General features: G+C 41.0%; 1 protein-coding gene across 2 annotated transcripts; it reads left to right on the top strand.

Moving 5' to 3' along the window:
• Window positions 1–280: 280 nt before the first annotated feature.
• Window positions 281–18,083, top strand: LOC113925778 (pyridoxal phosphate binding protein). Of its 2 annotated transcripts, XM_027600387.2 has the most exons (9): window positions 304–429; window positions 926–1,000; window positions 1,904–2,011; window positions 2,090–2,125; window positions 2,969–3,044; window positions 13,355–13,489; window positions 15,131–15,273; window positions 15,713–15,811; window positions 16,713–18,083. In XM_027600387.2, the coding sequence occupies exons 3-9, from the start codon at window positions 1,961–1,963 to the stop codon at window positions 16,842–16,844; spliced, it is 672 nt and encodes a 223-aa protein (XP_027456188.1). In that variant the 5' UTR covers window positions 304–429; window positions 926–1,000; window positions 1,904–1,960; the 3' UTR covers window positions 16,845–18,083. The 2 variants fall into 2 exon arrangements, with proteins under 2 accessions (XP_027456187.1, XP_027456188.1); XM_027600386.2 differs by lacking the exon at window positions 926–1,000 and having other exon boundaries at window positions 281–429; window positions 16,713–18,080.
• Window positions 18,084–18,503: the final 420 nt, after the last annotated feature.

Here is an 18,503-nt window from a genome sequence, read left to right as displayed (position 1 = left end):
GGGCGGCGGCTCAGGCAGCTGGACGTGGAAGGCTCGCCGGGGCGGGGGGCGCACCGGGACTACTCCAGAGGCGGCCTCCACACCCCAGCCCCGCGTCCGGAGCCCGGCCAGCATGTCCCCAGCAAGGCCCCGGGCGCCCTCCCCAAGATGGCCGCCGCCGCGGGGCGGAGCCGCCCGCCATCCCGCCCCGCCCCCGCCCCAGTGTCGATTGGATGAGACGACTCGGTGGTAAGCGGCGATTGGACCATACAAGACGCGTGCTGGGCGGGACCGGAAAGCGGTCTCAGCCTGGGGGTGCGAGGGGTCTGGGCTCGGTGTTGGTCCCTGGGGATGTGGAGAGCAGGCAGCATGTCGGCGGAGCTGGGAGTCGGGTTCGCACTGCGGACAGTGAACGAGCGCGTGCAGCAGGCGGTGGCACGGCGGCCGCGGGTGAGGAAGGAGACAGCGTGGGGACGGTGGGCCGCTGCTTTCAGGAGGGGACGCCCGCGTGGGAATGGGTCGTCACGGTGACGCAGAGGGGGTCCTCTGGCGGCGAGCCGTCCTGCCGCCTTGGCGTCGGCGCGGGTTGCAGAGCCCCCACAAAGCTAGCGAAGGGTTTCCTCCGTGACCTCGCAATGAGCCTGCCAGGTTTTCTGGAGGTTGGTTCAGTTGGAGCAGAAGGTGTCCACCACCCGAGAAAATGACCACCTCCGACATCGCGGCCATTGCCCACCCCGCCTTGTGTAAAGGTCAAAAGCCTTAGCGGACTGGAGCAGCGCCAGTCCTGTGCCCAGACGCTCCTCTCTCTTCAGGGCCTTTGAAAATAGTGATTCTCATAAAATTAGCTGTCACAATCATGTTAGAAAAAAGCATTCAAGGTTTCTTCCATGTCGTGTTCAGAGACATGAGGTTGTGCCTGTTTTAAGTTATGGGTCTTTCTAAGCAGCAGAGTAATCCACGTGAATGGAGGATCCACTGTGCCTGACATGACGTGTCCCTCATTCATTTCTACTGAATCGCTGTGAGTGTATCATTGCTGCCCTTAGAAAAATGAGCCTCTGCTTGGTTTTACACACAGATAATAAAAGAGATCTTTGAAAAAAAAAAATACAGTAATTCTGTAAAAATTGCAGGGGGTGACGGGGTACATGAATGAGATATATGAGGATAGATGGATCTCTTGTTGCCTCTGTATAGATTTGGTTGCAGCAGAATGCAGAGAAGCTCTGCTTTTTATGTGATGGCCGTACACATCATACGGGGGGTCATATGGGCCTAATCCTGAGTCCAGAGTTTTTGGTGTCCCTACCTCAGTTCTGCTACTGGTTCTTGATAGATTGCACAGTAAATTACAAAGCCATACAGGCCACTTTGGAATGTGGGGGGCAATGTTAATGAATATACCAGGCCCAGAATGAGTTTCCAAAACTTAACTTGGAGTTTCATAAGCCAGCAGTGGCATCCCCTCTAGTCAGAGGGTAATGCCTTCCCTTAATGAAGTGATTCTTAAACCTCCAACCTTGGTAGACAAGAGCATCATCTGGAGAGTTTGTTTAAATAGCAGATTCTCAGACTCCAGCTCCAGAGATTCAGATTCAGTAGGTCTGGAGTGGCACCAGGATGATGCTGATGCAGTTGGTCAAAGACCGCATTTTAAGGAAATACTGCTTTTACTTACCTTCCCAGTTCTCCTAAGAGAGACTAGATGTTAAAATAGCTAACACTCTGGATTTAGATGCCATACATTTGAAAGACATTGGATCAACATTATTTGATGCTGGTCTCCCTCCAGTATTGGAATAATGGAGCTTACTGGATGTCAAGTTAAGACCTATGCCGATTGATTCTATGGGATCCATCTTACAGAACTTATTGGGATAATATTCCTAAACATTCACTCATTTGGCTCTTTCCCTCTTGGCAGGATCTCCCAGCCATCCAGCCCCGGCTAGTAGCAGTCAGCAAAACCAAACCTGCAGACATGGTGATTGAAGCCTACAGTCATGGCCAGCGTACTTTCGGGGAGAACTACGTAAGAGTCCTTTTCCAGTCTGCCTTTGGAAGAGTCGTGATTGCCAGGCTTCTGACTCGTGTTGTTTTTTTCCTTTAGGTTCAAGAACTGCTAGAAAAAGCGTCAAATCCTAAAGTAAGTGGATACCTCAATCCTTCAGTTTGTATCTAATCTTGGCCCTTCAGTTGAAAGTTAGACCCATTATGGTGGTTGAGTTTTACAGGAAGGTCAACTGGTGGTAGAAATGTCTACATTCACCTTGAGCTCCAAATATTTCTCAGCTAGATTTTCTTTCTTTATTAACACTAAGACTATAGTTTTCTCCTTTGCAGCTTTTTGGATGTGGTGATTTAGGAGCTTGCTATAATCCTGGGTCCTTTTGAGATTTGAAAGCTTTAATCAGTTCATCCTTTTTTTTTTTTTTTAAGTAGGCTCCACACCTGGGTGCCTGGGTGGCTCAGTTGGTTAAGCGACTGCCTTTGGCTCAGGTCATGATCCTGGAGTCCTGGGATCGAGTCCCACATCGGGCTCCCGGCTCAGCAGGGAGCCTGCTTCTCCTTCTGACCCTATCCCCTCTCATGCTGTTTCTCTCTCTCTCTCTCTCTCAAATAAATAAATAAATAAATAAAATCTTTAAAAAAAAAAAAAAGTAGGCTCCACACCCAATGTGTGGCTTGAACTCACCACCCTGATCAAGAGTCATGTGCTCTACCAACTGAACCAGCCAGGTTCTCCACAATCAGTTCATTTTTCATGGATGATATCTAAAAGATAGAAGGAGCTGATGGGAACAAGGAAGAGAAACAGAGTAGAAGCCTTAGGTTTTTCTCTAAGTATCCTTAGGAACCTGCCTGGCTGAAGATGGTGATAGTGGTTTGTTGCATAGACATGAAAAGACAGAAGGGAGTGTGTAAGGTATTTGAGCCAGCAAGGCCTTCATAAATTCAAAGTCAAACATGGTTACCTTTTTCTCTTCAGATTCTTTCTTCATGTCCTGATATCAGATGGCACTTCATTGGGCACCTACAGAAACAAAATGTCAACAAATTGATGGGTAAGATAAAATTCTAAATATGAAGACAAAATCTCTATCATTATATTACTTACACTACTTTCTTTGGAAAAGGGAACAGCTTTTAGAATAGTCCTAATTCACCATTTGTGTTTTGGAGTTTTTTGGGAAAAGAAATCTTAATTCTTAGTATGAGGAAAAAGCCTCATATCAAGAACAGAATGAATTCACCGTTGACTGGGTTGTTTATACTTGGAAACCTACCCTACTTGGAAATGTTAGGTATCATTTGGTGGTCTTTCAAATAAATTATAAGGAATTATAGCCCATAAAATTTTTCACTTGACAAGGGAGACATTTTTGTCCTTTTCCCTTTAAATGTAAGGCTATAGGGGTGCTTGGGTAGCTCAGTCGGTTAAGCGTCTGCCTTGAGCTCAGGTCGTGATCCCCAGGGTCCAGGGATCGAGCCCCACATCAGGTCCTTGCTCAGTGGGGAACCTGCTTCTTCTTCTCCCTCTGCCTGCCACTCCCTCTGCTTGTGCTCTCTCTCTGTCAAAAAAATGAAATCTTAAAAAAAAGCTACAGTAAATATAATAACATACAATAAAACAAACACGGTATGTAATAATAAAATATATACGGTAAAATACAGTAAAGTACAGTAAATTAAGAATTAACTACGGAAGGATTTAACCATATGCTAATGACATGTGGAGATCTGTTTGAGGAACTGAATACTTCTCTCAACGTGTCAAAATTAAAATAACCTTTATTTTTTTAGGCAGCTTTATTGAAGTATAATTGACCTACCGTAAATTGTATATACTTAAAGTGCACAATTTGGTTAGTTTCAACATATGATTGTACCTGTGAAACCATTACAGCAGTCAAGATAGTAAACACGTCCATCACCCCAAAAAGTTTCCTCATGTCCTTTGTAACCCCTTCTTTCTGCTTCTTTCCCCAATTCCTCCTTCAACACTACTTTTTTTTTTTTTAAGATTTTGTTATTTATTTATTTAGAGAACGTGAGCATGAGCAGAGGGGAGGGGCAGAGGGAGAAGCAGACTCCCCGCTGAGCAGGGAGCCCGATGCGGGGCTCGATCCCAGGACCCTGGGATCATGACTTGAGCCAAAGGCAGATGCTTAACCAACTGAGCCACCCAGGTACCCCCCTCCTTCAGCACTACTTACCTGCTTTCTGTCACTGTAGATTAGTTTACCTTGTTAAGAGTTTTATATAAATGGAATCATAAATAGTATGTACTTTTTTTGGTCTGACTTCTTCCACTCAGCATAATTATTTTAAGGTTAATCTTGTTGATTTATGTGTCAGTAGTTCACTCCTTTTAGTTTAACCATTCACCTATTGATGGCCGTTTGGGTTTCTTCTAATTTGGGGCTATGACAAATAAAATTATTATAGAGTTGAGGGGGAAAAATTGTTGTGAACATCTTTGTAAGAATTTTTTTTTTTAAGATTTTTTTTGAGAGGGAAAGAGCATGTGAGCAGTAGGGGTTGAGGGGAGGGACAAGCAGACTCCACGCTGAGCCCTATGTGGGGCTTGATCTCATTACCCTGAGATCATGACCTGAGCTGAAATCAGGAGGCGGACGCTTAACAGACTGAACCACCCAGGCACCCCTGGACTTTTTCTTCTTGGAATAAATACCTAGGAGTAGAATGGCTGAATCACATGATAAATATATGTTTAACTTTTTTAATTCTGGTAAAATACACATAACATAAAACTAATCATCTTAACTATTTTTAAGTATACAGTTCAATGGCATCAAGTTCATTCACATTGTTTGCAACCATCACTACTATCCATCCTCTAGAATTCTTTTCCTCTCTTAGAACTGAAACCCGCTACCCATCATGTATGTTTAACTTTTGAAGAAACTGCCAAGCTGTCTTCCAAAGTGGTTGTGCCGTTGTACATTCCCACCAGCAGTGGTTCAAGTTCCTCCACATCGTTGTCCACACTTCGCGTAGTCGTTCTTTTAATTTTAGCATTTTGGTAGGTATGTGGTGGTGTCCTTGCATTTCCCTAATGGCTAATGATACGGAACATCTTTTCACATGTTTGTGTCCATTTATCTTCTTTGGTGAAGTGTCTATCAAAATCTTTTACCTGTTTTCTAATTGGATTTTTTTACTTTTCAGACAGGAGAATTCTTTATATATTCTGGATAATAGTCCTTTATCAGATACAGGCTTTGCAAATTTTTTCTCCCACTCTATTGCTTGCCTTTTCCTTCTCTTAACAGTGTCTTTTAAAGAGCAGAAGTTTTTAATTTGATGAAGTCCATTTTATCAATATATATTTTCATAGACTGTGCTTTAGGTGTTGTGTCTAAAAAATATTTCCCTATGGTTCAAATCATACAGATTTTCTCCTAGCAGTTTTATACTGTTCAGTCTTATATTAAGCTTCATTATTCACTTTGAGTTAATTATTGTAAATGGTGCAACGTATGATTCCAAGTTAGGGGTTTTTTTGCATATAAATATCTAATCGTTCCAACACTACTTATTGGAAAGTCTGTCCTTTCTCCATTTCATTCCTTTGCACCTTTATCAAAAATCAGCTATCCATGGGTTTATTTCTAGACTATTTACTCTGTTCCACTGATCTACTTACCTACTTTTACACTGATAGCATGCTATTTTGATTTACTGGAGCTTTATAATAATTTTTTTTTTAAGATTTTATTTATTGGGGCTCCTGGGTGGCTCAGTTGTTAAGCGTCTGCCTTCGGCTCAGGTTGTGATCCCACGGTCCTGGGATCGAGCCCCTCATCGGGCTCCCTGCTCAGCGGGAAGCCTGCTTCTCCCTCTTCCACTCCCCCTGCTTGTGTTCCCTCTCTCTGGGGTATGTGGGGCTTGATCCCAGGACCCTGTGATCATGACCTGAGCCGAAGGCAGACACTTAACGACTGAGCCACCCAGGCGCCCTGCTTTATAATAATTCTTGAAATTGAGTATTGTTAGTACCCAACTTTGTTCTTCTTTTTCAAAGTTATTTTGGCTATTCTAGATCCTTTGCATTTCCATATAAACCAGTTTGTCAATTTCTACCAAAATAAAACAAAACAAACATCCCGCCAGGTATTTGATTGGATTATATTGAATCTCTAGATCAGTTTGGAGAACATCGACATAGTAAAAATACTGAATCTCCCAACACATTAATGGGGGTATAGCTCAGTATTTATTTAGGTCTTCTTTAATTTCTCTCAGTAATATTTTGTAGTTTTCATTGTGCAGAATTTCCTTATCTTTTGTCTGATTTATATCTAAGTTTTTCTTATATTTTGATGCTCTCTGTTGATACTATTATTGATGCTGTTACTTTAATTTCTGATTTTTTTTGCTAATATATAATTGCTAATATACAATTGATTTTGTATGTTCATTTTCTGTCCTGCAACTTTGTTAAACCCATGCTGGTAGTTCTACTTATTCTAGTAGTTTCTTAGTAGTTTTTTAAGTCTACTTATTCTAGTGGGGGTATTGGGTTTTTTGTTTTGTTTTGTTTTTGCAGATTTCCATATAATTTTCTAAGTAGACAATTATGTTACCTATAAACAAAGACAATTTCCAATCTGGATGCCTTTTATTTCTTTTTCTTGCCTTATTATACTAGCTAATACCTCTAATACAGTATTGAATAGAAATGCTATAAGTGTACATGCATGTTTTTCTTGATGTCTTTTATCAGAAGGAGGAATTACTCTTCTAATCCTAGTTTGCTGAGAGGCTTTATCAAGAATCAGTGTTAGATTTTGTCAGATGCCTTTATTGCATCCATTGAAATAATCCTATGGGTTTTTCTTTTTCAGTTTATTAACATATTGAATTATATTTATTGATTTTCAAATGTTAAACCACTCCTATATTCTTAGGAATAAGCTCACTTGGTCAGGCAGTATTATCCTTTTACTGTAATGTTGCATTTGATTTAAGTTTTGCTTAGAATGTTTGCATCTACATTCATAAGAGACATGGGCTGTTGTTTTCTTGTAATATCTTTTTTCTTTGGTAACAGAATAATGCTGGCCTCATAGAATGAACTGGAAAGTATTCCCACCTCTTGAGTCTTGTGAAAGAGCTTGTGTGGAATTGGTATGGTCCCTTCCTTAACTGCTTGGTAGAATTCACCAGTGAGGCCTGGAGTTTCTTTGTAGGAAGGTTTTTAACTATAGTTTCAGTTTTGTTAATAGACTATTCACATAATCTGTTTTTTCTTCAATGAGCTTTGTTACTTTATGTTTTTCGAGGAGTTTGCCCATTTCATCTAAAGTAATAAATTTATGAGCATTAAGTTGTTTGTGATATCTCTTTATTATCCTTTTAATATCTGTAGAATCTGTAGTGATGTCAACTCATTCCTGATGTTGGTAATTTGTGTCTTCTCTTTTTTTTCCTAATCCATCTGGCTGGAGGTTTATCAAGTTTATCAGTCTCCTCAGAGAACTACTTTTAGTTTAATTAATTTTTCTCTGCTGTTATATTAGTATAATATGTTATATAAACAAAAATAATGATGTATTGTGGGATTTATAACATGAAAAAGTAAAGTGCATTGAAACAGTAACATACAAAAAGGAAAGTAAGAAACAGAAGTACACTATTAGCAGGTTCTTAAACTTTATATGAAGTGGTATGACACCATTTTAAGGTAGACTGTGTATAAGTTCAACTTTAAAAGCAACCAATAAGGGTGCCTGACTGGCTCAGTTGGTAGAGCGTTGCAACTTGATCTCAGGGTCATAAGTTCAAGCCCCACATTGGGCATAAAGCTTACTTTAAAAAATAAAATAAAATAAAGCAACCAAAAAAATAACGCAATAGAGAGTTATGGCTAATAAGTCAACAAAGGAGATAAAGTGATGTAATAAAAAATATGTGAAATGGTATCTCATTGTGGTTTGATTTGCATTTCCTAATGACAAATGAAGTTGAGCATTTTTTCATGTGTTTATTGGCCATTTGTACATCTTCTTTGGAGAAATATCTATTCAAATCCTTTATGTGTTTTTTAATTGGGTCTTTTTATTATTGAGTTGTAAAAGTTCTTTATATATCCTAGGTATCAGTCCTTTATGCTATATATGATTTGCAAATATTTTCTCCCATTCGATGGGTTGTCTTTTCATTTTCTTTATGGTATCATTTGTAGCCCAGAAATCTTTCATTTTAATGTACAATAGTTTATCTCTTTTTTCTTTTGTGGCATGTGCTTTTGGTACTGTAACTAAGAAATCCAAGGTCACAAAGATTTTTTTTTAAGTAATCTCTGTGCCCAATGTGGGGCTTGAACTCACAACCCTCAGATCGAGAGTAGCCAGCCGCATGCCCCCAAGGTCACAAAGACTTACTCCTGTTTTCTTCTAAGAGTTTTATAGTGTTAACTCTCACCTTTGGGTCTTTCTGAGTTAATTTTTATGTATAGCCTAAGGAAGAGGGAGATGCAACTTCATTCTTTTCCGTTGAACTTTTTTGCACCTTCACCTTTATTTTTGAGAGGTAATTTTGCAGATGATAGAACTGTAGCTTGACAGTTTTTTCGTTCAGTACTTTAAGGATGTTGCTCCACTGTCTTTACTTACATTGTTTCCAATGAGAAATATAATGTCATCCTTATCTTTGTTCCTCTGTGTGTAACATTTTTTTTTTCCTTTAACTACTTTTAAGATTTTCTCATTATCACTGGCTTTGAGCAATTTGATTATGATATGGCTTGGTGTAATTTTTTTTTTTTTCACATTTCTTGTGCTTGGGGCTCATTGAGCTTCTTGGATCTGAGGTTCTAATCAAGTTTAGAAATTTTTCAACTATTGTTTCTTCACATATATTTTCTGCCTCCCCCTTTCTCTTCTCCTTTGGGGATTCCAGTTACCTATCAGCCTGCTTGAGGTGATTCCACAGCCCACTGATGCTCTTTTAATTTTTATGATTTTTTTTCCCCCTCTGTGTTTCATTTTGGATCATTTCTTCAAGGTAACTAAGCCTTTCTTTAGCATTGTCTAACTTACCATTAATCCCATCAGTGGATTTTTCATCTCCTACATGGTAGTTTTCACGCTAGAAGTTCAATTTGAGTCTTTTTTATATCTTCCATGGCTCTCTATATTTTTTATATATGGCATATGGTTATAGAAACTATTTTAATGTGCTATCTACTGATTCTATCATCTTTGACAGTCTGGAGCAGTTTCAACAGATTGATTTAACCCCTCATTATGTATCAGATTTCCTGCTTCTTTGAGTGATTTTTTTTTTTTTTTTTTGGACAGCCAAACATTGTGAATTTTCTTGTTGGGAGCTGGTCGTTTTTGTATTCTTATAAATATTTTTGAGCTTTGTTTGGAACACAGTTAAGTTACTTGAGAACAGTTTGATCTTTTTAGGTCTTGCTTTTAAGATTAGTTGGTGTGACTGCCCATTACTCCGTGTACTCTATACCCAGTGCCCCATGAATCCTGAGCCTGTCTGGTGGGAATAGGCACTATTCCATGCCTATTTCTTATTTCTTCTAATCCTTTCAAACAGTTCTGTCCTCAGCCAGGGCTGATTCCTCACATGCACATGCTGATCTGTACCCAGCTGAGTTCTGGAAGGGAGCCCTTCACAACTCACCAGTGATCTCTCTGTGTGCAGCTCTGTCCTCTCCTGAATTCTGCCCTGTGCACTTTAGCTACTTAGTCTTTCCAGATACTCAGTTCATGTCCTCAACTTGGGTCCACACTCTGCCCGTGTTCCCCCTTCCTGTGCCACATTCTAGAAACTCTCCAGGCAGCAAGCTGGGGCAGTTGTAGAGCTCACTTCATTCGTTTCTCATCCCTCAGAGATCACTGTCTTTCATTGCATGATACCCAGTTCTTGTAAACCATTGTCTTACATATTTTGTCCATTTGGACGTTCAGGTGGGAGGGTAAATCTGACCCCTGTATTTCATCTTGTCAGAAAGCAGAAGTCTATTATATTATTTTTAAAAGCTATTTCATATTAAGTGTGGGGGAAGTAGGGAGCCTATTTATACTTAATAAGTGGCAGCAAATCAAAAGGAATGAGATCTTGCCATTTGCAACGACGTGGATGGAACTGGAGGGTGTTATGCTGAGTGAAATAAGTCAATCAGAGAAAGACATGTATCATATGACCTCACTAATGTGAGGAATTCTTAATCTCAGGAAATAAACTGAGGGTTGCTGGAGTGGTGGGGGGATGGGAGGGATGGGGTGGCTGGGTGATAGACATTGGGGAGGGTACGTGCTATGGCGAGCACTGTGAATTGTGCAAGACTGTTGAATCACAGATCTGTACCTCTGAAACAAAGCAATATATGTTAAGAAAAAAAAAAAAGATAGCAGGAAGGGAAGAATGAAGGGGGGGAATCGGAGGGGGAGACAAACCATGAGAGACATGGACTCTGAAAAACAAACTGAGGGTTCTAGAGGGGAGGGGGTGGGGGGATGGGTTAGCCTGGTGATGGGTATTAAAGAGGGCATGTTCTGCGTGGAGCACTGGGTGTTATGCACAAACAATGAAACATGGAACACTACATCCAAAACTAATGATGTAATGTATGGTGATTAACATAACAATAAAAAATTTAAAAAAAAATAAGTGGCAGCAAGACAATCAGCTTTTTATTGGAGAAATAATTAAATTAGATTCCCTTCCTCACAGTGTAAATAAATTCCAGCGAGATTAAAGAATCTTAACTTGAAAATCAAAACTATGAAGTATTAGAAGAAAAATAGGAAAATATTTCTATTTTTTAAGGCTGGTGAAAGGCCTTTCTAAATAAAACATAAAGTTGGGAAGCCATAAAAGAAACAATTAGCACATTTGCTTACATAAAAATTAAAGCTTTCTATATGTCAAAGCAAAAGGGAAGCACAGATTGGTAGTAAAATAATATTTTTTTAAAAGGGGAAGAGATTAATGTCCATAATGTTTAAAGAACCATATGTATATTTGTTAATGCATAAGAAAAAACATAGGGAAAAACTAATAGGCCATTTATAAGGATAAAATATATAAAAGACCAGTAATCAAATGAAAAATGCTTACCCTCAATAAGAGAAATGCAGAATACAATAATAAATTCTACTTTTCACTGATCAGGTTTGCAAAAAATAAAAAGTCTGCCAATATCCAGTGTTTTGAGAGCATGAGTAAATGAGCACTCCACCATTTGCCAGGAAGATTCTAAAATGGTAGGGCTTTTTTGGATTTCTAGTATCTAACACAGTTTTAATTGTACTTCCTCCCTAACTAGTAATTTCAATTCTGAGAACTCATGTATCCTATAGCAACTTGTATATGTGCCCAAAGATCTGTTTCTAAGCTTTGGTTTTATAGTTTAAAAAAAAAAAACAATATAGTTAAAAAAGAAACAATTAATAAGAACAATGTTAAGTAAATTGTGATCATCTGTTCTGTGGAATGTTGCAGTTGTTAAAAGTACCAGTAGATTTATGGTACTAATGTAAAAAAAACTGGAAAAAAAAAATGCTAACTGGAAGCAAGCAACCCATAAAACATTTACTATGATCCAGGGCGCCTGACTGGCTCAGTCAGTGGAACGTGTAACTCTTGATCTCAGGGTTATAAGTTATAAGTTCAAGTCCCACATTGGGTGTAGAGATTACTTAAAAATAAAATCTTTAGGGAAAAAAAAACCAGTATGATCCAATCTGTATGTTATTTAAAAAAATAACAGGAAATTATGCATCAGGGGGCTGTGTGTGTGTGATTGGATGGAAATACACTAAAATAGATGTGGAAGAATCCTCAGCCCAATGGTAATAGTGGTAGTTTCTAGGGTGAGAGGCTTTGAGTTTTTACTGCATATACTTCTATATTGCATTTTTTTTTTTTTTTACTTCAAGCATGTCTACTTTTGGTCTCTTTTTTAAATACATATTTTTTTTAAGATTTTATTTCTTTATTTGACAGAGGGAGACACAGCAAGAGAGGGAACACAAGCAGGGGGAGTGGAAGAGGGAGAAGCAGGCTTCCTGCTGAGCAGGGAGCCCAGTGCGGGGCTCCATCCCAGGACCCTGGGATCATGACCTGAGCCGAAGGCAGATGCTTAACGACTGAGCCACCCAGGCGCCCCTTTAAATACATATTTTTTAAAGTGAAGTAGCCTGAGCTCAAATTCAGCATTAAGAATATGGAGTCAGGGGACACCTGGATGGCTCAGTCGGTTGAGCTTCTGCCTTCAGCTCAGGTCATGATCCCAGGGTCCTGCATCAGGCTCCTTGCTCAGCGGGGAACCTGCTTCTCCTCTGCCTGCCGCTCCCCTTGCTTGTGCTTTCTTGCTCTCTCCTTCCCTCTCACACACACATAAATAAATAAATGAAAAATCTTTAAAAAAAAAAAAAAAAATTTGGAGTCATGGGGCTCCTGGGTGGCTCAGATGGTTAAGCAGATCTTAGAGTCCTGGGATGAAGCCCCATGTTGGGCTCCCTGCTCAGCAGGGAGTCTGCTTGCCCCTTTCCCCTTGCCCCTCCCCACCAACTCTCTCTCTCTCCCAAACAAATAAAATCTTTTTAAAAATACGGAATTTGCCATTGTTTAAATCACAGCTCTAATATTTGTTAGTTTTGTAAACTTGAATACACTTTATCCTTTCTGAGCCTGTTTCCCTCTCTGTAAGGTGGAGGTAATAATAGTGCTTCATGAACCATGGTAAAGATTAAAAAGCAGTAATGCATGTATACTGGTTAGCAAATTGCCTGTTTGACAAGAGCAAGCTGCTAATGTTGCTGATGTGTTTGTTGTTATGTATCTGAGGCAAAAGTGATGATACTTCATGTCACATGCTTCTTTGGAAAAGGAGATGGTTTCGATGACGTCAGCATCTCCCTTAGCTGTCATTCTGACGTCCTTGTTGAATCAGAGCACCCCCGTCCCATAGTTTAAGAACATGGCTTTTTCATGCCAGGGAAGCACTTTGGCCTCCATAGTTATCCTTTCTTTTTGGTCATCTTGACCCAGTTCTCACAGTGTGAACTGAGATGTATAGTCCCATCAAGCCTGCTCTTGGGAATCTGCACAATTTCCAGCCCTCTTGAATGTGTGTGTCACCTGGTTGCGGTAGGTCACTATTTCCCTGATTGGTCCTTTCTGATGAGATAGCAGTGGGCCGACATTCAAACTGACATCTAGTAAAACCGTCACATAAGTCTGAACAGAACTGATACTTCACTGTCTTGTTCTTTTTCTGGGAAATAGTTCTTTCATCCACCAAGTCAAAAAGATTGGTTGTATGTTGCTTGCTGCAGTAGGGTGAGTGAAGAATTACCTTGCCTCTTTCTTGTTACAGCTGTCCCCAATCTCTTCATGCTGGAAACAGTGGATTCTGTGAAGTTGGCAGACAAAGTGAACAGTTCGTGGCAGAAAAAAGGTTCTCCTGAAAGGTTAAAGGTTATGGTCCAGGTTAACACCAGTGGAGAGGAGAGTAAGTGACCCGACCTGAATTGTAGATTTTTCTTCCTTTAGGATGGTTGAAGGTCAGGAAGAATGGCAGGCCTAAGTGTCTGATAGCTAAGGTTCTAGAAGGAAATGACAGGCCTTTAAGTAAGCTGTTTTCTGTAGGATCTAGATGGCACAATGACATCTAAGCCAGTCCATGTATAATTCTTTCATACATTGTGGTTTGGTAATTCTTAATTTTTTGGTGGCCCAGAATAGGACAAGTCAGGACGGGGACTGTAACTCTGATCTGAAAATTCCTAGAAGTCCATCACTCCTGAAAGAGATGGCATAGTTACATTTGTAACGCTCAGGTGTTAAAAAAATTATTTAGTGTTACATTGGGAGAGAATAGAAGAAAGTCACCAGTTAATATCTTTAAGGGGCTTGGGTTGACAGGGTAACCTAGTGAACAGAGCAGGAGCTTTGAAATCAGACCTCGGGTTTGAGCCCCCGCACTTTCCAGCATTGTAACCTCGGGCAAGTTACCTGACCTCTCTGTACCTCAGCTTCCTTGGCAGACAGTGATAATCATAATGGTGCCTACGTCAGAGGGTGTTGTGAGGATTGAAAGTGGTAATATGGGCAGAGCTGTTGGCAGGGAACCCTGTACATCTTACTTGTTAGCACTTGTTAAGAGTAAGTGTTCACAGACCGACCAGCAGAACCCCAATATTTACCAAACCGTAACATGAAGGAACACAGTGCAGGCTGTTTTCCAGATAGACCCTCAGGCCACGTGTCCTGACTTTAAATCTCAGCTGCATAGTTTCTAGTTGTGTGACCTTGGACAAGGTACTGAGCCTCCTTGTGCCTCAGTTTCCTCATTTTTCGAGTGGAGATAGAGTACTTACTGTATCGTTATTATATTAAGTGAAAAGCTCTTAGGACTTGGCACATGTGCCTGACACATAGGTGCTCTGTAAATTGTAACAATTATTATTTCTACATGCACCTAGATTATATAATACGTTATCAATATAGGTACATCTGAAATTAACTCCAGGTTGAGTCTGTGACATCATTCCTTGATAATTAGCTATAATTTGCTGTAACTAAAGATTAAAGTGAACATTCATAGCATCTCCATTTGATAAATGAGGGAAAGAGAATATCCATATTGCTTATAACTGTGTAACAAATAATCATTTGCAGCAGATTCCTCCTCCAGTTGTTAATTAGCAAGTTCCATTAAATTTTACAAATACATAGTGAACACTGTGATGCATACTTTATTTTAAATGTTTACAGTCCTAATAAATTAATGAAACTATAGACATACCAGAGCTAGGAAAAGAATTCTCCGGTGAGTCTGGCATTTTGACAATGTGAGTCTTCTTGGTGTCCCAAGAAAAGCAGTGTTTTTTTCTCTTCTGCTCTAGCTGTTCTCAACTCAGATCACTGAGATTCAGATGATTATTGCTCATTTCATGACCAGAAGGGAAGCAACATAGACAAAGACCTCAAAAATAAAGTTACTCTTTAGGATTTGAGGATACATTTCTTTCAAGAAGTCCTCCAGCCTGAAAGTCACCTCTTTTGTTATAAGGAAGGGATGAAAATGAAGGCTTTTCTCTGGCTACTTCTAACATGTTGGTACAAGTGTCTTCTGTTCCTTTTTGTGAAGGTAAACACGGCCTTCTGCCTTCAGAGACAGTAGCCGTGGTGGAACACATAAATGCCAAGTGCCCCAGCCTGGAATTCGTGGGGCTGATGACCATAGGAAGCTTTGGCTATGATCTTAGTCAAGGACCAAATCCGGACTTCCAGGTACTGGGGGCCAAGGATGGGGTGGGGGGGCGGATTGCTCGCATTCTAAGGAGCCATCTTAGCGAAATGCTGTCACAGGACTGGCTGTCGTAATAAACTTCATAGACATCCCAGATACTGCCTCGGGGGTTATAGCCATCTTCTGAACTCTTCTCATAAGGAGAGGAGAAAATAGGTTTCCAAAACCCCACAGACCTTTCTCAACCCCACTTGAACCTGGCTAAAACATGAGTTCTTTTCTTCCTTTTCCAATGGCTGATCAGTTTTTTTTGAAAATAGGAGCATTTGCTAAAAACAACTTTCACTTCTGGAAATTTTGACAGGCCTTGAAACCACTAGGAATCAATAATCTTTGGCAGAGATGTTCAGATTCAGCCACTTTCAGGCATCCTTAGAGAAGGCAGGAATAAAATAAATGTCACTCTTGTCTTTCTGTCAGGTGTTACTGTCCCTCCGAGAGGAGCTGTGTAAAAAGCTGAACATCCCCACTGAGCAGGTTGAGCTGAGCATGGGCATGTCCATGGACTTCCAACATGCAGTGAGTGTCCTCCCTGGGGGCCCTTATCCACCTCAAGGGGAGGGTCCAAAAGGCTACAGCAGGAAGCAGTTTTTACCAGAGGAATCTTTGAAAATGCCTCATCGTAGCAATAGGGCCCCAAATAGCAGTGGGTTTCAACTGTTCCAGCATCCCCCACCCCCTTCTTTTTTGAAATGAAATGTGTAGAAATTATAGCCTGACACATAACTTTTTTAAACTCAATATTAATTCCCTAAGTGGATTCTAAAGAACTAAGAAGGGGTACCTGGTTGGCCCAGTCGGTAGAGCACGCAACTCTTGATCTCGGGGTCGTGAGGTCAAGCCCCATGGTGGGTATAGAGATTACTTAAAAGTAAAAAAATAAAAAAAATTAAACTATGATTTTTTTAAGTTTATTTATCATATATGCTTTTCTGGAAATAACTTGATAAAGTGCTAAAAATCAAAATATAAACTTCACTCTGTGCATCCAGTAATTGCATTCTTGGAAAGTCACATAAATCAGAACAGTGCAAAAATACTTTGTGTTTATACGTACGATGGAACTGGATCCTGTGCTCAATCGGGAGGAGATTTTTTCACCTGCCTAATCATGGAGCATTAGGAAGGGCCGTGGGCTGTGAGACCTCTCGTGCCACCGCGTCTCAGTCACACAGCGTGACCTCTCATATCCCCAGCCCCAGATAAGCGGCAGTCATCTTCCCTAATCATGGTGACCGCCAGGGACGGGCTTACTGATTTCTCAAACACACCCAAGGTTAACCACCGCCGTGGCCCTCTTCAGCTGCCTTATCGTTGTTGTTTGTAGAAGGCCCTCGAGAGCCACAGTGACAGGCACGGCTTCCGCAGCCGCTTCCTTATTTTAAACTCGGGCCCCGATACTTTCTCTTCTTTCCCGCAGATTGAAGTGGGATCTACGAATGTCCGAGTAGGAAGCACCATTTTTGGAGAGCGAGATTACTCCAAGAAACCTGCCCTGGACAAGTCAGCAGCCGACCTGAAGGCACCGGTGGAAGTGGCACAGGGACACTGAGGCCAGGGCCTGTCCAGGAGGACGAACTCTGCACTCAGCTGGATTTCCGTCTTGACAATCCCTGTGTTACAGCACGGCCGTGCCCTCCTTGTGACCTGCAGAGAACGTGCTGATGATGACATGTGTTGACTGAAACCATCTGTACTTAGGGTCTGACCCAAGAAGTTCACTTCAGGTAGTGGCTGTGGATTGGAGCTGAGAAATCTAGACATCTCCACAGAATGGATATAAGTCAGCAGCCAGGGATTGAGTTCAGTTTCCAGTCCTGCCCGGGAATACCAACCAGCCCATGAATGCCTTCCCCAGGTTAAAATGTGGCCACTGATGGCTATAATCACCAAAGTGAGAGGGATTCACATTTGTCATCCCCTTTCATAGAAAATTATCTTCTTACAAACCCCTCCTGAGTAATTGTCTTTGCTGCTCTGGAGCAAGATGATTGCTGCCCCCAGTTTCCACCCCACCCAGTAAATATTTATCTCTGCTCTGGAATGGCAGTACAGGTAACTTCAGGAACTGGCTCAAGGCAGTGCTCCAAACCCAAATCATGGCTCCTGAGAGTTTATGGCACTCGCCACCTCGCGGTATTGACCCTGGAAATGACAGAGGTAACGTAAATGGGTTTGGGCCTTTCTAACATCCTCCTCAAGAGACAGGGCTTTGAGCTTTTTCCCCTGGGCTCTCCGGTGAGGAGAACTGAATGCTGTGATTTCTTCATCACCATAATCCTCTTAATGGTAATTTCTTATCAAAGACCTGTGAATCTCATCGCTTCCCAGAAATTCCTTCAAAGCCAGTTCAGGCTCACACTTTCAATGAGGCCTGGCTTTGAGGTTCCCGCCCCTGCAGAGCATTTTCCAGGCACATCTATAGCCTCCCCTCCCCTGCTATCCTGATAAGCCAGAATTTTACAACTTCTTGGTTGTTAATAAAGTAGCAAGATCTTCAAAAACCAGAAAGCACAATTCTCAGATATTCGTAACAGGTAACTTCGGTCTGCATTGTTTATTTTCTGGATATTTTTTCCTAATTTTTTCAAGCCCTAGTCTTTAATTTCATGAAATAACTTCTAGAACCTATTGTTGCTGCTGAATGTAATTTTGTAAAACCTAAAACCATGATGATTCCGTATTCTTTCATTCAGAGCTATAACATGTTTCAGAGTGTGTTAAAAATATGAGTTTGAATTATACCATCTGTGCCGATTACAAAGCAATTAAAAGATTTATTTTTTAAGACCTGGTGTAATGAGTGAGTCTAACAGGAGCAGGGCATCGGGGCCAACAGGTAGCAGTTGTGCCCATCAATTGACACCGTGCCAGCCCGGCATTAGAGGAGGATTTGCCCTGGGTCAGAGATGCAGCCAAAGCCACACCGTAGATGAGAGAGGAATTCTGAACTTCTAAAAGCAAGAAAATGAAATGCCGGCATTTCAGGAATTACGAAGGAAAGCGGTTACCTCTTGCCGCAAGAACCTCTACTTTAAGTGGCCTCTAGGTGGCGACATTGGCTAGCCTTGGGGCAAGCACTGGGACTCCACCAACCGCAAATTTCCTGGGAGGGACCCCTCACCCTGAGTCTCACCCCTTCAGGGGGCAGGAAAGGAGGCCAAAGAGAACATGATTTTTCCAAGTGATAGGGCTGACTCTTGCAAAGCCA

This window comes from Zalophus californianus, chromosome 2 (assembly GCF_009762305.2).
Source record: "Zalophus californianus isolate mZalCal1 chromosome 2, mZalCal1.pri.v2, whole genome shotgun sequence".
Lineage (NCBI taxonomy): Eukaryota > Metazoa > Chordata > Mammalia > Carnivora > Otariidae > Zalophus > Zalophus californianus.
Note: the sequence above shows the minus strand (reverse complement) of the source record. Positions and strands in the feature narration are given on the sequence as shown.